The sequence below is a fragment of the Pecten maximus genome, chromosome 5 (assembly GCF_902652985.1).
Source record: "Pecten maximus chromosome 5, xPecMax1.1, whole genome shotgun sequence".
Classification (NCBI taxonomy): domain Eukaryota; kingdom Metazoa; phylum Mollusca; class Bivalvia; order Pectinida; family Pectinidae; genus Pecten; species Pecten maximus.
The window spans coordinates 48828617-48847621 of NC_047019.1; the positions used below are offsets into that span (position 1 = coordinate 48828617).

General features: G+C 37.7%; 2 protein-coding genes across 3 annotated transcripts; one reads left to right on the forward strand and one right to left on the reverse strand.

Annotated features, from left to right (window-relative positions):
* On the reverse strand, nucleotides 1–1216 carry LOC117328247 (glycerol-3-phosphate phosphatase-like). Its single transcript, XM_033885709.1, is given in 2 exon segments — nucleotides 1–835; nucleotides 837–1216. Coding segments are annotated over 2 exon segments (1032 nt in total). The 5' UTR covers nucleotides 1083–1216; the 3' UTR covers nucleotides 1–49.
* A 332-nt stretch (nucleotides 1217–1548) lies between these two features.
* LOC117328248 lies at nucleotides 1549–19005 on the forward strand. Of its 2 annotated transcripts, XM_033885710.1 has the most exons (9): nucleotides 1549–1610; nucleotides 2567–2757; nucleotides 3110–3223; nucleotides 3905–3969; nucleotides 4546–4638; nucleotides 5075–5314; nucleotides 8392–8460; nucleotides 12242–12330; nucleotides 12891–19005. In XM_033885710.1, exons 1-9 carry the CDS (start codon nucleotides 1597–1599, stop codon nucleotides 16600–16602), a joined length of 4587 nt encoding a protein of 1528 aa, XP_033741601.1. In that variant the 5' UTR covers nucleotides 1549–1596; the 3' UTR covers nucleotides 16603–19005. The 2 variants fall into 2 exon arrangements, with proteins under 2 accessions (XP_033741601.1, XP_033741602.1); XM_033885711.1 differs by lacking the exons at nucleotides 1549–1610; nucleotides 2567–2757; nucleotides 3110–3223; nucleotides 3905–3969; nucleotides 4546–4638 and adding an exon at nucleotides 4663–4707.

Consider the following 19005-nt stretch of genomic DNA (forward strand, 5'->3'; position numbering starts at 1 on the left):
TCCTTTTCAATTATTTTTATTCATATAAGCCTAAAAAAATATGTCAAAATCATATTTTTGCAAACAGTTCAAAAGAATCCATAACATATGTTGGAGTAACATCAGGACCGTCTATTTTGTCCAGGGTCCCTGAACCTGTAAGCACAAGCACCGAGTCAACCCCAACATTGTTTGCAAAGGCAATGTCAGACCGGAGACCATCGCCAATGAACACTGTCCGACTGAGGTTGATATCAGGATGTTTATGTCGGATACAGTCCAGTAAAAGAGTGCCAGGCTTGCCAATCACCAATGGTTCTCTCTTCGCTGGTACAGATATTGCCTGTATTAGTGCACCTGTAGTTGGCTGTATTCTTCCATCTCCTAGCTTGACAGCGGTCTCTACTACATTGGTGGCTACATAGAGACAATTGGGATCACAGAGATAACTCACAGCTTTGTAGATCTTGTTGTAGTGAAAGTGTTCATCAAAACCAACCAACACTGCTTGTACATTGTCTTTAAATTCCATCTGAAGTAGATGTTTTGGGTCCCAGGAGGCCAGGTCTGGATCTGGGCCTGCTCCGAAATTATCCAGTTTATGTTTGTCAAGTTCTTGTTTCATACCTTGCCCGCCAATGACATACACTTTCCCATCTACATTAGCAAGGTCACGCAAATATACTGCAGAAGCATTTGCCACGCCAAAAATGTCCGATTCGTTTGCTTCAAATCCAACTTCCTTGAATTTGTTGACATACCGTTCGTTTGAATGCATACTGTTATTTGTGACAAACAACAGATGCTTGCCAATATTCCGTAATTTAGATATTGCCTCTGGCACATTAGGTATTCCCTGTCACATGATCTGTACCATACAGAGTCCCATCACAGTCTAACATGAATGTATCATATGATTGTAAGAATGGTTCAAGATTATTGATTGTCAATTGCCGGACGCTTGACGCGTCCGTAGTCAGTGGACGGGTTTGACATGTCGAGTTAAAATTACGAGGAACTAGTCCAGTCCACGATTTGCACTGTGCCATATATTCCCAACATATCTTAGCTATCGGTGATCTCGCAATCTTACGAAGCTTCATGTCCGAGACAGGCCGGAAGGTCGACTGTCAAGTTAGCTACACTCTCGACCAACTAAGTTCAATGTATCAGCAGTTAGTATATTTAGGAAAGGACGAAAAGAATCGCGATGCACCAACTTCTTCTGTTATCTGGGTTGATATAATTTTAAAATTTACAAATGTTAATCACATGGTAACGAGTCCTTCATTGAAATGTATTATGTATATAAATTGAAGGTTGAAGGTACATATTTGAATAATTATGTAACTTCAAATTTCATTTGATATTTAGGCGTACTTATTTGATTGAGTCGTATAAATAAGTTTTATGCTTAATATTCCGTTTTTTATTTCGTGTATAGATCTATATTTTGTAAAATACATTAATTTTCACTGGTCGATGTTAGTTAGAAACTTGGACAAATTGTATGGTATCAGTTATGATTCAAACGTTGCTGTGATCACTTTCAGTTTAACAAATGAGGCGGTCAAATTGAATATGTTCAGTTTGTTTTGAATGAGACACAAGTGATACATGGATATTTTCAGGTAACAATTTGTCAAAATCCCAAAGATGACCATATCAGAAACAAATCGATTACTTGAATATATAGTAAATCAAAAGCCATCATGCAGAGACATAAATTGACTGAACAGGTGCCCGTATAATATTAATGCATGTAATGTTTGCTAGCCTAATTTCCTTCAAACGAAGATTCTTCATCTGCTTCCAGTTTGTGACCACCGTCATCTTCTTCACTATATATTGCCACGTTGTGGTATGCGCATTTAAAGTTATAAAAATGATGCTCTGGACAGCTTTGTGATTAAAACATCTTGAGATTCAGTGTTGAGTGAGAGCCTTGAAGGGTCACAGTTAGCCAGAGTTTCCTCTGGCCTGAATGCCCTGACACCATGTCTGGTGTAGGGCCAAAGCGAACTACTATATGAAAACGTGGAATTTTCCGACACCATTTGGTGCCGCTAAGAATTTGGTGCAAATACAATAAAATCGGATGTGACATAACACCTACCTTACATATATTGATAAATGAGATAGTTATTTACCCCAGATCTACTAGAACACAAATTTAGTCCCGTATCTAAGACTTTCAGCAATTATTTATGCAAAATTCTATCAATTTGTTCGACTTAATTCGCCACAAATACTTAATCATTGCCTGTGGAATTTATTCAGCTTTTTAAAGATTCAAAAATTGAAATGATTAGATGAGAAATTTTGTAGAAAAGTGCATGTGACGGTTCATAATAAGGTACCAGGTAATGTACTATGTCGTTGCTAACAGATAGAGACAGCTTCCAATCCCTGAATGTATGTCCATGGTAAAACAACCATAACAAATAATATCTCTAGCCCGAAAAGTCAGGGAAAGCCAGTAAAGACACCTTAGACATTTAAAAGTGTAAGTCTGCTATTTGAAACATCCTCAATACTCCAGGATGTATTTTAAAAAGATTCATGAAAACTCCTAAATTGTTTGTAGGAATAAAAAGAGAACAGTTTTGTCAGTAGCAGATGAACACTCACAATCTCCAAAGAGTCACAAGAAGAAAAAAGATGGCTCTTCCAGTAAGCTGCCAACGAAGACAAAGAAGGAATTGCAATATCAGTACAGTGATGAGGAGTTGGTGTGTAATTTGTCAGATTCGCAGCCAAGTAGTGAAGTGGATACAGGTAAAAAAATTCTTTAAAAAAAAAAAGTTTCTTCTTTGTTGTTTACTGGTTTGTAAACTGCATTTTTTATAGACATTTCAACAAGATGTGGCCATCTTAAATTTGGACCAAATTATTTCTATCATTAGTAACAGTATTAGTGTCTAAACAATATATCGGCATTGATCAAATTAACACTGTAAATCAATTCCAGGATTTCACCCGATACACACATTCAGTCATTTTAATTAGTCAAATCAAAATGATGAGGAATTAAGTGGCCTCCAGGTTTTCTGGTCCATTTCACTTGTAAACATACTAATTCGCACATGAATAATGTCCTAGCTTGTTTACCTATATGTTACGTATAAAGATTCCTCCGGGGATGACATGAATCAGGCTAGCCATACACAGCGAACTCTGGCCCGCAGACTCACACGTAGGGAGAAGCAACGAGAGGAACTCATCAGGAAAAAGAAGGAACAAAGTATGTCTCTTCTTTTATTATACTCCAAAACAAATATAGTGGGGATATATACTGGAATCGGGGTATACTGGAATCAGGGTATACTGGAATCAGGGTATACTGGAATCTGGTATCCTGGAATCAGGGTATACTGGAATCAGGGTATACTGAAATCAGGGTATACTGGAATCAGGGTATACTGGAATCTGGTACCCTGGAATCAGGGTATACTGGAATCAGGGTATACTGGAATCAGGGTATATTGGAATCCGGGTATACTGGAATCGGGTTACACTGGAATCAGGTTACACTGGAATCGGGGTAAGGCAATTTAGAAACATCTTTACATTTGTTTTAGCTTCATTTTCTTTTCATTTCATGGGAAATTGATGAAACATATTACAAGTTCTTCACTTTAGCTAAACTGAGTGAAACATGTTCGGTCTCCTTTCAGAAATCTTGTTTAAAGTATAGAACTGTGTACACACTCGTTGGCAGTGCCAACGTTAACAGAGTTATTCTTTTTATTGGAAACATTTTTAAACTTGATTACATTTCGAAATTTTTCCTTTTGAAATGGAGTTAATAAGCACATCTCTCTATGTACAAAGTGCAGTTATCAGGTTGAATGCAGTATTAGCTGAAAAATATGTATTTATTTGTATACTATATAATTTTTGGATAGCTTTTGTTGTTTTACAGACAAGATATCTATGGATGACTTCCTAAACAAACAGGTAGAATTTCACACCTGGATAGAAGAAGAGGTAAGGACACATGCACTTAGAAAAAGCTCCGATTTAATAAAGATCCCTTGATAGTAGCTTAATCAGACAGAAGGCAGTTTTTATACTGGATACCAGAGCTTCAGGTTGAAACCTTGACCAGTTAACTTTTGATAGAGATATAACACTAAACACGATTTTAAAAGAAAAGTGACAATTGAAAATGTTTTCATAATTTTTTTGTTTTGTTTTACATCTTTAACCTGCAACAGGAAAAATAGTATCCTAAGTGTTGTAACACAGGGACATTGTAAATAAGAAAAGTCGTGTTTATTTATCAGTTACAGTAAGTGTAGTGATAGCTAGTAGTCATTTTGATATTTTTTCTGTAAGTGAACATGTAAATATACCATATTGATAAAATATATAAGAATTTAGCAGAGTTCTTTTTACATCTGAAGTCTAAATGAAAATTGCATTAAGTTGCTTTTAAGGTGATCACAATCTGTTTTGTTCTTGCAATTGTAATAAGGAAGCTGTTACTTGTCAGGGGAGACAACTGTGACAGTCTTATTGCAATACATGGCCTCTACTTACACATCTCATTTTTTTTGTCAGAAACACAAGATTTACAATCAGATATCTTCTCCCAAGAAGAAAGTTTACTTCAGGACATTTATGAAGCTTTGGAACAAAAGGAAGTTGTCACAGGTTTGTTATGTAGTTAAAGTTTACTTCAGGACATTTATGAAGCTTTGGAACAAAAGGAAGTTGTCACAGGTTTGCTATGTAGTTAAAGTTTACGGTCAAATATTTTGCAGTTCCAGTCGGACCTAGTTTGCAGCTATTAAATTTCGAGCAACCACGCCTTGTTAACACTGTATACTCTTCCATAAATGTGTCTGAATATTCACTGGATATTTAAATTTATCCTATGTTTAATGACCCAAAACTTTTCAGAATTAAATTCCCCTGCAAATATCACCAGCTATACATTAACATATAGTTGGTACCATTTCAGAACGACAGAATACTCAGTTCTATATTACCTACATTTTGATGATGTTACATTAAAGATTGCGACTACCCTGTTGTTCCATTGCTGTCAGTAAATTTAATTCCATCATATCCATTGTCATCTTCACAGAAATATTACCGGGGTTCAGAGGAGATTCAAAGTCCACAACTATCACAGAACACAGTAAATTTCAATGTGTTCGATGAGCCAGATGAATTTTCACACCTCACTGCCATCAAACGACCGAAGTCAAAGCGACTTTCAGTGGAAAATGGAGGATTTTTGGACTCTCCGTTCTCAACTTTTGGAAAAACCCCTCCTAAAATGCAGCATCAAGATAGTTTTGACAAGGAGAACTGTACTCCTGTTGTAAGTAATAATAACCTGACATTTACACTGTGTGAAGTTATCTACATACATTTTCTATCCTTAAGTAATCCATTGTAGGATCGCAAGAGATAACTAAATTTGGGATCTTTTCCTTTCTTTTCTTTCTAACAACTTTCTTCTTCCTAATGTATCCCTTGACACTGCCTCACTTTTGGCCTTTAGTTGAGCATTTGCCCTTGTGAGGAAGACTGTGCCTTGTCAGTATTTTGTGACCAGGTGAGGTGTCCTGCTTGATGTCTTCGGAAGTATGTTTCATTAAGGTAGCACTTTAAAGTCAACATCAGATTCTCACTATAACAAGGAGACAAACATCAACAAACTGCAGCCTCCCTAAACACACGTACACTACACTCAGTGCCAGTCATCCTTAAATGACTATATCTGTTGATAGGATGTTAAATAATACAAAAACAAAACAAAAAAGGCTTTTTAGGTCACCTGAGACGAAGTCTCAAGTGACCTATTCTAATCGTCTTTTGTCCATCGTCGTGGGTCGTGAATCCGAAAACAGTTTACATTTTCGACTTTTTCTCCAAAACCGCTCAACCAAATTCAATGAAATTTGACAGAAAGTTACTATGGCTGAAGGTCAACCAAAATTGTGAATTATATGGTCCCCACCCCCCAGGAGCCTGAGGGGTGGGGCCAAAAATGGTCAAATTGACTAAAACTTCAAAAATCTTCTTCTCTACTCTCAGATATGGTGGAGTCAAACACTCTTCATGGATAGAAGGGTCTTGTGGTGCTTTACCAAAATTGTGAATTGCATGACCCTGAGGTCTGATGTTTGCCCCTGGGGAGGGGGTAAACTTTACTATAGTTTATATAGGGAAATCACATTTTTGACTATTATTTGTTGGATTTGTATTGGAATTCATTCTAACCTGGTTAACATTATCAGCATGGGATAACACTTTGATGGTATGCATATGTTGGCCCTGACTGACCCCCAGGAGCTGATGGGCAGGGCTAAAAAGGGTCAATTGACTGAAACTTCAAAAATCTTCTTCTCTACTCTCATATTTGGTAGAATCAAACACTCTCCATAGATGGAAGGGTCTTATGGTGCTTTACCAAAATTGTGAATTTCATTACCCTGGGGTCTCACGTTTCCCCCTTGGGAGAGGGTAAACTTTGCTATAGTTTATATAGGGAAATCACATTTTTGACAATCATTTGCTTTATTTCTATTGGAATTCCTTCTAACTTTCTTAAAATTATCAACATGGGATGACAGCTTAATGATATGCACATGTTGGTCCTGACTGACCCCCAAGGACTGATGGGTGGGGCCAAAAAGGGTCATTTAAATGAACTGAAATATTTTAAATCTCAGGTGACCTTTAAGGCCCGTTGGGCCTCTTGTTACTATTCAATCTAGTTATTTATAGGGAGTATAAATTTGAGTGAGTTTTTTTGTCATACACAAAGTAACTGGCTTTTAGGTTATCAAGTACTGCCAAAATCATTTTTAGTAATAAAAACTTGGATAACTCAATAAACTTGGTTATCACGAAGTTAAATGTTGGTCCCGATATTATAAAACCTATGTAAAATGTATTGATTATCCTGAAGTTGAAAACAATATTTTTAAACAAAATGTGTCAACAAAATACTCATCGTACATCTCAGTAAATTGTTTACAATTTGGTGGAAGGGAAAATATACCGTTTTCGCTTCAGTTTGTTATTAAATTACATGAAACATACCTGACTATTTTTACTGTAAAATCTGTCTATATTAAGATCCAACACTCTTGATGTCGATAAACAACACTTACAAAAGCCTTTTGATGATTAAAGTTGTACAATAATTATACCATACTTGCCAACTTTTTGATATTGTCAGTGGGGAGAAAGTGCGTGACCGACATTTTTGACTGGATAACACATTTCGTGCGCGACACATTTAACAAGCAAAAACTAATTGGAGATAATTTGTTTTTAAAAAAAAAAGTAAACTTATTTCAAGCTAGGCCAGTGATCTTTTTTATTCAAGTTTGGAAAGTAAATTATATAAGCAACCAGTTACAAAAAATATATGTAAAATTAAATTATTTTTAATTATTTCTAGGAATTATTTACTAACTCACTAATTAAGCTGTCTCTAATTGAACTTACTTAGATATGTTATGAAAAGTACGTTGTAAGATAGATGTCAGGCAAATTATCACAAATAGGTCTCTTCTAATTGACACTAGGTATGCTGGTGTTATGGGGATTGAAACAACATGTTTTCCTGCAGCCAGGCCTTTGGTCTAAATGGTCATTATTGTGAATTTATTTCCGTATGCTAATTATCTAAAGATATCCTACAGTCATCATGCTTCATCCGTCGTTGTGCATAAACTGTTCATTCAAACGACTTCTACTCAATAACCAGAAGTCCAAGGGTACTGATATTGGGCCTGTAGCATGCTTGGATAAAGCCCTACCATGTTTGTTCAAATGGATGACCTTGACCTTCATTCAAGGTCAAATGGGTCAAATATGTTAAAATCGTAATAACCAAAAGGCCCATAGACCCAATATTAGGTCTGTATCATGGTGTTATGAAGGGCTACAAAGATTGTTCAAATTGATGACCTTGACCTTCATTCAAGGTCACAGTTTTTTTTTTAAGATTATGCATATACCAAAACGCCTACCTTGAAACTCAGTTAACTCGAAGACTCGGATAACTCAAAGTTTTTTCACGATCCTGATGACTTTGAATTAACAAGGTTTGACTGTATTTGCTGAAGAATATACCTGTATTCAAATGTAATAGATATTATGTCTTGATTGACTTAACAGATTAGATACCATTTGTAGATATATGTATATATTAAACTGATCACATCTAAATGCAAGGAATTTACAATGAAGTAAATGTTTTGATAACAATGATCAAAGAAAAACAGTCCTAATTCAAAATCATACTAAATTAAATGGAACTATTAGATAGATGACTTTTAGATTTTAAAACGATCAGAACATATCACTTCTTGATTCCCAATGACATCACCATTATTAATCAGACTGTCAGAATCACATGCTCATTTTAACTTTTAACAGAGGCCAGTCAGTTCATTCGCATCACCAACAGTACGGACCATCAAGACCAGTCATGTGTCGCCTATTTTGGTAAGTTTCATATTGTCAGTAAAAACTAAGTGAGTGAATATAGATTATAAGTGGTGAAAGATTAATAATTATATTCCTTGGGGGGGGGGGGGGGGGGGGGGGGGGGGTTAACAACTTGTTTAGTTTTTTAGGTGAGGAATGCAGACCAGATAGGCTTCTTTTGTTACACTGAGAGACAATGATTATTTCTATACCATGTACTCCACACTGAGAGGCAGTGATTATTTCTATACCATGACGTACTCCACACTGAGAGACAATGATTATTTCTATACCATGACGTACTCCACACTGAGAGACAATGATTATTTCTATACCATGACGTACTCCACACTGAGAGACAATAATTATTTCTATACCATGACGTACTCCACACTGAGAGGCAGTGATTATTTCTATACCATGACGTACTCCACACTGAGAGACAATGATTATTTCTATACCATGACGTACTCCACACTGAGAGACAATGATTATTTCTATACCATGACATACTCCACACTGAGAGACAATGATTATTTCTATACCATGTACTCTACACTGAGAGGCAGTGATTATTTCCATACCATGTACTCCACACTGAGAGGCAGTGATTATTTCTATACCATGACGTACTCCACACTGAGAGACAATGATTATTTCTATACCATGTACTCCACACTGAGAGACAATGATTATTTCTATACCATGACGTACTCCACACTGAGAGACAATGGTTATTTCTATACCATGACGTACTCCACACTGAGAGGCAGTGATTATTTCTATACCATGACGTACTCCACACTGAGAGGCAATGATTATTTCTATACCATGACGTACTCCACACTGAGAGACAATGATTATTTCTATACCATGACGTACTCCACACTGAGATTATTTCTATACCATGACGTACTCCACACTGAGAGACAATGATTATTTCTATACCATGACGTACTCCACACTGAGAGACAATGATTATTTCTATACCATGACGTACTCCACACTGAGAGACAATGATTATTTCTATACCATGACATACTCCACACTGAGAGGCAGTGATTATTTCTATACCATGACGTAACTCCAACACTGAGAGACAGTGATTATTTCTATACCATGACGTACTCCACACTGAGAGACAGTGATTATTTCTATACCATGACGTACTCCACACTGAGAGACAATGATTATTTCTATACCATGACGTACTCTACACTGAGAGGCAGTGATTATTTCTATACCATGACGTACTCCACACTGAGAGACAATGATTATTTCTATACCATGACGTACTCCACACTGAGAGACAATGATTATTTCTATACCATGACGTACTCCACACTGAGAGACAAGATTATTTCTATACCATGACGTACTCCACACTGAGAGGCAGTGATTATTTCTATACCATGACGTACTCCACACTGAGAGACAATGATTATTTCTATACCATGACGTACTCCACACTGAGAGACAATGATTATTTCTATACCATGACAGTACTCCACACTGAGAGACAATGATTATTTCTATACCATGACGTACTCCACACTGAGAGACAATGATTATTTCTATACCATGACGTACTCCACACTGAGAGACAATGATTATTTCTATACCATGACGTACTCCACACTGAGAGGCAATGATTATTTCTATACCATGACGTACTCCACACTGAGAGACAATGATTATTTCTATACCATGACGTACTCCACACTGAGAGACAATGATTATTTCTATACCATGACGTACTCCACACTGAGAGGCAGTGATTATTTCTATACCATGACGTACTCCACACTGAGAGACAATGATTATTTCTATACCATGACGTACTCCACACTGAGAGACAATGATTATTTCTATACCATGACGTACTCCACACTGAGAGACAATGATTATTTCTATACCATGACGTACTCCACACTGAGAGACAATGATTATTTCTATACCATGACGTACTCCACACTGAGAGACAATGATTATTTCTATACAATAACATACTCCACACTGAGAGGCAGTGATTATTTCTATACCATGTACTCCACACTGAGAGACAATGATTATTTCTATACCATGACGTACTCCACACTGAGAGACAATGATTATTTCTATACCATGACGTACTCCACACTGAGAGGCAGTGATTATTTCTATACCATGACGTACTCCACACTGAGAGACAATGATTATTTCTATACCATGACGTACTCCACACTGAGAGACAATGATTATTTCTATACCATGACGTACTCCACACTGAGAGGCAATGGTTATTTCTATACCATGACATACTCCACACTGAGAGGCAATGGTTATTTCTATACCATGACGTACTCCACACTGAGAGACAATGATTATTTCTATACCATGACGTACTCCACACTGAGAGACAATGATTATTTCTATACCATGTACTCCACACTGAGAGACAATGATTATTTCTATACCATGACATACTCCACACTGAGAGGCAGTGATTATTTCTATACCATGACGTACTCCACACTGAGAGACAATGATTATTTCTATACCATGTACTCCACACTGAGAGGCAGTGATTATTTCTATACCATGTACTCCACACTGAGAGACAATGATTATTTCTATACCATGACATACTCCACACAGAGAGACAATGATTATTTCTATACCATGTACTCCACACTGAGAGACAATAATTATTTCTATACAATAACATACTCCACACTGAGAGACAATGATTATTTCTATACCATGACATACTCCACACTGAGAGGCAGTGATTATTTCTATACCATGACATACTCCACACTGAGAGGCAGTGATTATTTCTATACCATGTACTCCACACTGAGAGACAATGATTATTTCTATACCATGTACTCCACACTGAGAGGCAATGATTATTCCTATACCATGTACTCCACACTGAGAGGCAGTGATTATTTCTATACCATGACGTACTCCACACTGAGAGGCAGTGATTATTTCTATACCATGACATACTCCACACTGAGAGACAATGATTATTCCTATACCATGACATACTCCACACTGAGAGGCAGTGATTATTTCTATACCATGTACTCCACACTGAGAGACAATGATTATTTCTATACCATGACATACTCCACACTGAGAGACAAGATTATTCCTATACCATGACGTACTCCACACTGAGAGGCAGTGATTATTTCTATACCATGACATACTCCACACTGAGAGACAATGATTATTTCTATACCATGTACTCCACACTGAGAGGCAATGATTATTCCTATACCATGTACTCCACACTGAGAGGCAATGATTATTCCTATACCATGTACTCTACACTGAGAGACAATGATTATTTCTATACCATGACGTACTCCACACTGAGAGGCAGTGATTATTTCTATACCATGACGTACTCCACACTGAGAGACAATGATTATTTCTATACCATGACATACTCCACACTGAGAGACAAGATTATTCCTATACCATGACGTACTCCACACTGAGAGGCAGTGATTATTTCTATACCATGACATACTCCACACTGAGAGACAATGATTATTTCTATACCATGACGTACTCCACACTGAGAGACAATGATTATTTCTATACCATGACGTACTCCACACTGAGAGGCAATGATTATTTCTATACCATGACGTACTCCACACTGAGAGACAATGATTATTCCTATACCATGACATACTCCACACTGAGAGACAATGATTATTTCTATACAATAACATACTCCACACTGAGAGGCAATGATTATTTCTATACAATAACATACTCCACATGAAATGTTTTACAGGAGCTAAGTGAGTACCAGATTCCCCTTAACTCTGTCCGTGTTCCATCACTCAGCAGTAACGAGGATGTCAGCTGTACTGCTAGTGGCAGGTCAGTATTTCTTTATCATCCAAAATACTCACCTCTGCGATGTCTGATTATTTGGTTATTGATTTTGGTACATGTAGCTGGATCCTAGTCTTCCAACCCTAAATTGCCCTCAATAAACTAACTTTACTACCAAAAGCTGACACACACTGCCATAAACATAAAAATATGTCTAGAGACTTACAAAATCAGGCTGCTACCAGCCATTAAAAAATGTCACTAGAGACAAAATCAGGCCGCTACCAATTGCAACCATTAACAAATGTCACTAGAGACTTACAAAATCAGGCCGCTACCAACCATTAACAAATGTCACTAGAGACTTACAAAATCAGGCCGCTACCAACCATTAACAAATGTCACTAGAGACTTACAAAATCAGGCCGCTACCAACCATTAACAAATGTCACTAGAGACTTACAAAATCAGGCGACTGCCAATCGTTATCAATAGTAAGGAAAAGTTTGGTTTTAATTTTTTCATGTGAGAGATAAATAAGTATAGAGTTGATAATGACTACCAAGACTTGTGTCGTTAAACGTACCTGTTCTGTTCCATTGCAGACTCATCCCTCCTTACTCTGTGATGCCGTTACCGTGGGTAACAGATAGTGATACCTCATCTGTCAAATCAGAAATCACTGACGAAGAAGATCATTCTAAGATGGCTGCCCCTGTGACTTCAGTAGTGTATGCTCTGCCACGTAAAACTCAGACAAAGAAAACTGTTGTACAAGTGAAAAAGTCCTCCCGGCCTCCTCCTGTTCCCCCCAAACCTCGTTCTGGATTGGTCAATTATTGCTCCTCTGTGGATTCCAACTCTGGCTACAGTGTTATTTACCCTCGGTCAGCTCCGGACTCTGTCAGTATCGAGTCTGACCAGTCTGGTGATTCAGTGTTCAAACATGGACCTATGATAGATTACCATAGTAACAGGTCATCAATGTCTGATCCTGGTCACAGAAATGTTTACGCATCTTTGGATTCCATCAGTATGAACTCTGTTGAATCAGATCCTGGGTACAGATTTATTGCTCCTGCTACAGATGCCAGCAGTGTTAAGTCCTGTTCTGTCATAGAAAGTGATGAAGACTTACCACTACCCCCACCCCCAGAGATACCATCTGTCCTGGATTATACAGAGTCAGACTTACCTCCGCCTCCGCCTCCGCCTCCAGGCTCCTCCTCCCCAGATATCTTTAAATGTCAGGAGTTTCCAAGTGTCCCCATACAGATGATAGATAGTTCTCTCCCTGATCAGGTCACAGGTTTGATGAATGATGACATGAAGGATAACGTTGGTGAGAGAGGTAACACTACAAGGTTAGGTGATGCTGAAGGTCACACAACCACAGTCGGCCACACAACAGACATTCAGTCTGTAGCCAGTCCACAGAAGGCTAGACTGGGATGGTGCCATGCTCTAACAGCTAAACCCTATTCTGCTCCCTCACGTAGCGTGTCCAAAGTGGTGCTTCTACAGGGGATAGACAGGGACCCTTGTAACGACATGCAGGGATCACAGTTGGGGCTAAGTAAGCTAAGTGATATGACTGAACGTACCAACTCTGATGATGTTTATGCAAATCTAAACTTTCTAAAGAAGGGAGAGTACACAGCTACATGTAACAGGGTCACAACAGGCAAGTGTGAAATGAATGATAATAATCATAAAGAGAAGATAAACAAAATTGCCATTCAGGACACTCCTGCTACCGAGGACGCAGAGCCTAGTGACGGAGTTGTTTCTCCTGGATACATGGAGATGGACAGTATCAAAAACACCTTGACAGGGAGAGTGACCTCTAAGTGCGACACCCATTGTGCAGCTAACGATAGCACCAGTGAGAGAGTTGTTTCCCCTGGATACATGGAGATGGACAGTATCAAAAACACTATCACAGGGGGAGTGGCCTCTAAGCGCGACACCCATTGTACAACTAACATTGACACTAGTGAGAGAGTTGTTTCCCTTGGATACATGGAGATGGACAGTATCAAAAACACCTTGACAGGGAGAGTGACCTCTAAGCGCGACACCCATTGTACAGCTAACGATAGCACCAGTGACAGGGTTGTTTCCCCTGGATACATGGAGATGGCCAGTATCAAAAACACTATCACAGGGGGACTGGCCTCTCAGCAGGACATCTATGGTCAAACTGATACAGACACTGATGATAAGGTTCTCTCTCCTGGCTACGTGGAGCTGGAGAAAATTCAGACTTCTGATATCAGTAGAAATGCTGCCTCTAACCTACCTATGTATGCAGTACATGAGGAGGTGCTTCCAACTTCACCTCTCCCCAAAGCCTGGCACGGTACGATGACCAATCCTTCTGACTACACAATTTTGGAGGTGAGGGATCAGGGAATGAAGGGCTCTCCAGGGTGTGGCGGGAACATGTATAGAGAACCTGATGTGGATATCAGTCCCAATGTGACAACCAGGCGTGGTAGACGACGGAAAACACTTAAACAGGATACTATTTCTGCAATGGACAGCTGCCCTACACTGGAGGAACTCAACTTATCAAGAGACACTGGGTCAGATGGCAAGTCAAAACCAGACAACCCCATCACACAGACAGAGCCACCCATCTCACAGACAGAGCCACCCATCACACAGACAGAGCCACCCATCACACAGACAGAGCCACCCATCACACAGACAGAGCCACCCATTACACAGACAGAGCCACCCATCACACAGACAGAGCCACCCATCACACAGACAGAGCCACCCATCACACAGACAGAGCCACCCATCACACAGACAGAGCCACCAATCACACAGACAGAGCCACCCATCACACAGACAGAGCCACCAATCACACAGACAGAGCCACCCATTACACAGACAGAGCCACCCATTACACAGACAGAGCCACCAATCACACAGACAGAGCCACCCATCACACAGACAGAGGACCAGGCCTTAAAAGCACAAATCCAAATGTTTACACACTTAAATAATGGAGACCATTCTGATAAGTCAGATTGTCTATCAGAAACACATTTCATTGGCTTTGATATGGAGCAAAGAAGGAGCAATTCCATTAATGAAGATGTCTTTCATCCAGCACCTCATCTAAATGTCAAACCGGGTATACAGAGAAATGGCGACTATTGTCAGTTGTACAGCAAACAGGACTCTGAAGTGTCTAAATCATCTAGTAGTGTGAAACAACAAAACTGTACAGAACAGTCTCAGGGGTCACTCAGTACAGACCAGGAACCATCAAGGTCTCTTAATACAAATCAACAATTTTCAAGGTCATCAAGTACACAGCAACCACCAAGGTCATTCAGTACAGATCAACAACCACCAAGGTCATTCAGTACAGATCAACAACCTCCAAGGTCACTTAGTAAAGATCAACAACCTCCAAGGTCACTTAGTAAAGATCAGCATCCACAGAGTTCATCTAGAATTGATCAGACTACATTTCATCCTATTGGCAATCTCAGTGTTGAAAAGGGTGTTTTTTTAGAGAACAATGTAGCAGAACCCTCTTCGTGTGTGATTTCCACCTCAGTTTCTTCTGTGTGTGTCCAGAGTAATGTAAAAATACAACACAATTCTAATCCACAAAGTAAACTTGGGCATGTGAGAAATCCCTCTATATCAAGACCTAAGTGGTTATCAAATGATGGACATGGCACACGAAATCCTGACCCACCCAGTAATGGTGGTCATAGGAGAAATCTGCCGGCTCCTAGTAACACTCCACACAGTTTACGCCTACCTGTCAAAAGTGAAAGTTCCATATTGTCAGCCCCTCATTTACAGGTGACAGCACCCTATTCTCTCACAATGCTCACTCAAAGTCCACGAAAATTACAAAACTTTCGTGATCGCATACCTGCCAAATTTCCAGCCAAAAACAAAGGCTATCCCGACATTCAAAGTCATCCCCTTCTCCAGATACAATGTGCTCCAAATCAAACCATCAAGCCAAACTCACAAACTGTAAATAGAGAGAATGATGTAAAGCATGGGGTGGAAGTGCTAAAGGTACAATGTGCTCCAACTCCAGCTTTGAAAACAACATCACAACAGACATTAGATAGAGGGACTGATGTGACATCACAACAGACATTAGATAGAGGGACTGATGTAACATCACAACAGACATTAGATAGAGGGACTGATGTGAAGCATGAGACAGAAATACTAGAGACTGATATCGACTCAATAACTGGCAACGACAGTCATGAACTGGGGAAACCAAAACTTCAAAGAGCACAATCTTCAGAGACTATCATTTGGTAGTGAACTCAGATCAGATGTTTTATTAGTCTCTGATCATTTATTACAGTTTTTATCGTGTAATCAACATGTTTATTTAATTGTACTAAAGCAGTAATCTTGGTGCCTTTGGCTGTGATTTCTAGTTCACTGGTTACAGAAACCCTGAGCTAATGCTGTTGCCTTATCATCTGTCTTCCACCCCTAAACTTTAAATTTTTTGTAATGTTATACACCAAACACTCTTCTGATTCCAATTTGGTATATATACATTCATTAGAGGTCTCGGAGTGATATTACGGCAAAATAATGGTTCTTTATAAGCTTTGTTTTTTGGGGGGTTTTTTTCAAATGTTTTGGACTTATTTTTCTTTCTTTTTTTTTATCAAATTTATAAACTCACATAAATGTGATATGAAATACTCATAAAATGTTATCTCCATAGTAAAAGATGCCAGAAGTGCCAGTACATATATGCTAATGTAGTCAGGAGCCAAGTGGAAACATAGGCCATTTTCATTTTTGCTGCCCAAACGGTTGAACCAATTGAACCAGTGTTATTCGTTTATTAAATAAAGACAGACCTGGTGATTTTATATTGTTTTCAGAGGAAATATAAAGGGGAGATAATTCTATGCTATAAAAAGAAAAATGACAGTGATGTGTTGTATTAATTTTACTTTCATGGTAAAGTAATATTTTTATTCTTCCATAAACAAATATTTATCATAATCTATCACTTCAAAAATGTTTACATGATTTCATTCATTTTGAAATAAAAACGGCCCCTAAAATACAAGTTTCTCATCTAAAATCGAATTCTTCTTGTAACCACTAATCATTTACAGAGAATTGTGGCATTGTTTTATCCTTTATTCTTTTTTCCTTTTTTTTTTCTTTTTTTTGAAGTCTACATACTGGAAAAATTAGTTTAGAAAGGCAAAGTAATTTTTTGTAGCAAATCAAATGGTCAATTTTTATTTCATATCTCCTTTAAAGTTTCTAAGGCCTATTAGTCCATAAGTACACATCCCATACCCTCTCTCACAATGTATGATATACATGTAGATATTAATTATCATTTGTTTGACATCAATTTGTCAGATTATTTCAGAATTTGAACAACTCCATGTAAGTTCAGTATCTGTTTGTGTAAATTAAATTGAGATTTTATATCCTAATAAGTTTCGGACATTTTGATACAGTACATGTATAAGCATTTTGTAAGTAGCTGTTTACAGCTATTTCAGGAAAAGGATCTCTGGTTCTCTGCACTTCTCTGGAAAACATGTGTCTCTATCTCAGTACCAGACTGAATTACATTGTTTGAAATATCATGTTATTGTTTACTCATTAAACCAGATAGATTATCAATCCATACTCTTCTCATTATAAGTGTTTACATGTCTCCAACAAGTGTTATTGTTTACTCATTAAACCAGATAGATTATCAATCCATACTCTTCTCATTATAAGTATTTACATGTATCCAACAAGTGTTATTGTTTACTCATTAAACCAGATATATTATCATTCCATAATCTTCTTATTATAAGTGTTTACATGTATCCAACAAGTGTTATTGTTTACTCATTAAACCAGATAGATTATCATTCTGTCATCTTCTCATTATAAGTGTTAACATGTACCCAACAAGTGCTAGTAGTGGATATCATTATTTATTGTAGTCAATATCACTTTGACACTTTATTTTGCTTATAACAAAGATAATATAGTGTATATGTTACTTGTATAGGTGTTACGGACATTCATACCTTAAAAAATTTTGATTTCTCATCAAATATTTAACAAGAAACCATTCAATATCCTCTATATATTATCATTTGGTACAGTATATACATGCCATATCATGATATGACATTGTATTATCAGCATTTGGTGTTTATCATGTGACATTGTCATCGTTGGTGCTATATAATATACATGTCATGTGACATTGTCATCATTTGGTGCTATATAGTATACATGTCATGTGACATTGTCATCATTTGGTGCTATATAGTATACATGTCATGTGATATTGTCATCATTTGATGTTATATAGTATACATGTCATGTGACATTGTCAACATTTGGTGTTATATAGTATACATGTCGTGTGACATTGTCATTTAATGTTATATAGTATACATGTCACATGACATTGTCATCATTTGGTGTGATATAGTATACATGTCATGTGACAGTCATCATTTGGTGTTATATAGTATACATGTCATGTGACATTGTCATCATTGGTGTTATATAGTATACATGTCATGTGACATTGTCATCATTTGGTGTGATATAGTATACATGTCATGTGACATTGTCATCATTTTTAGCCCATCATCAGATGGTGGGCTATTCGAATCGCCTTGCTTCCGTCGTCTGTCTGTCCGTCCTCCGTAAACAATTTTTATTATC

What these genes read in the sequence shown, in the direction of transcription:
- LOC117328248 (XM_033885710.1), top strand. An exon ending in AAGTAGTGAAGTGGATACAG is followed by an intron (nt 2,758 to 3,109) that starts GTAAAAAAATTC and finishes TTACGTATAAAG; the next exon opens with ATTCCTCCGGGGATGACATG. An exon ending in CAGGAAAAAGAAGGAACAAA is followed by an intron (nt 3,224 to 3,904) that starts GTATGTCTCTTC and finishes GTTGTTTTACAG; the next exon opens with ACAAGATATCTATGGATGAC.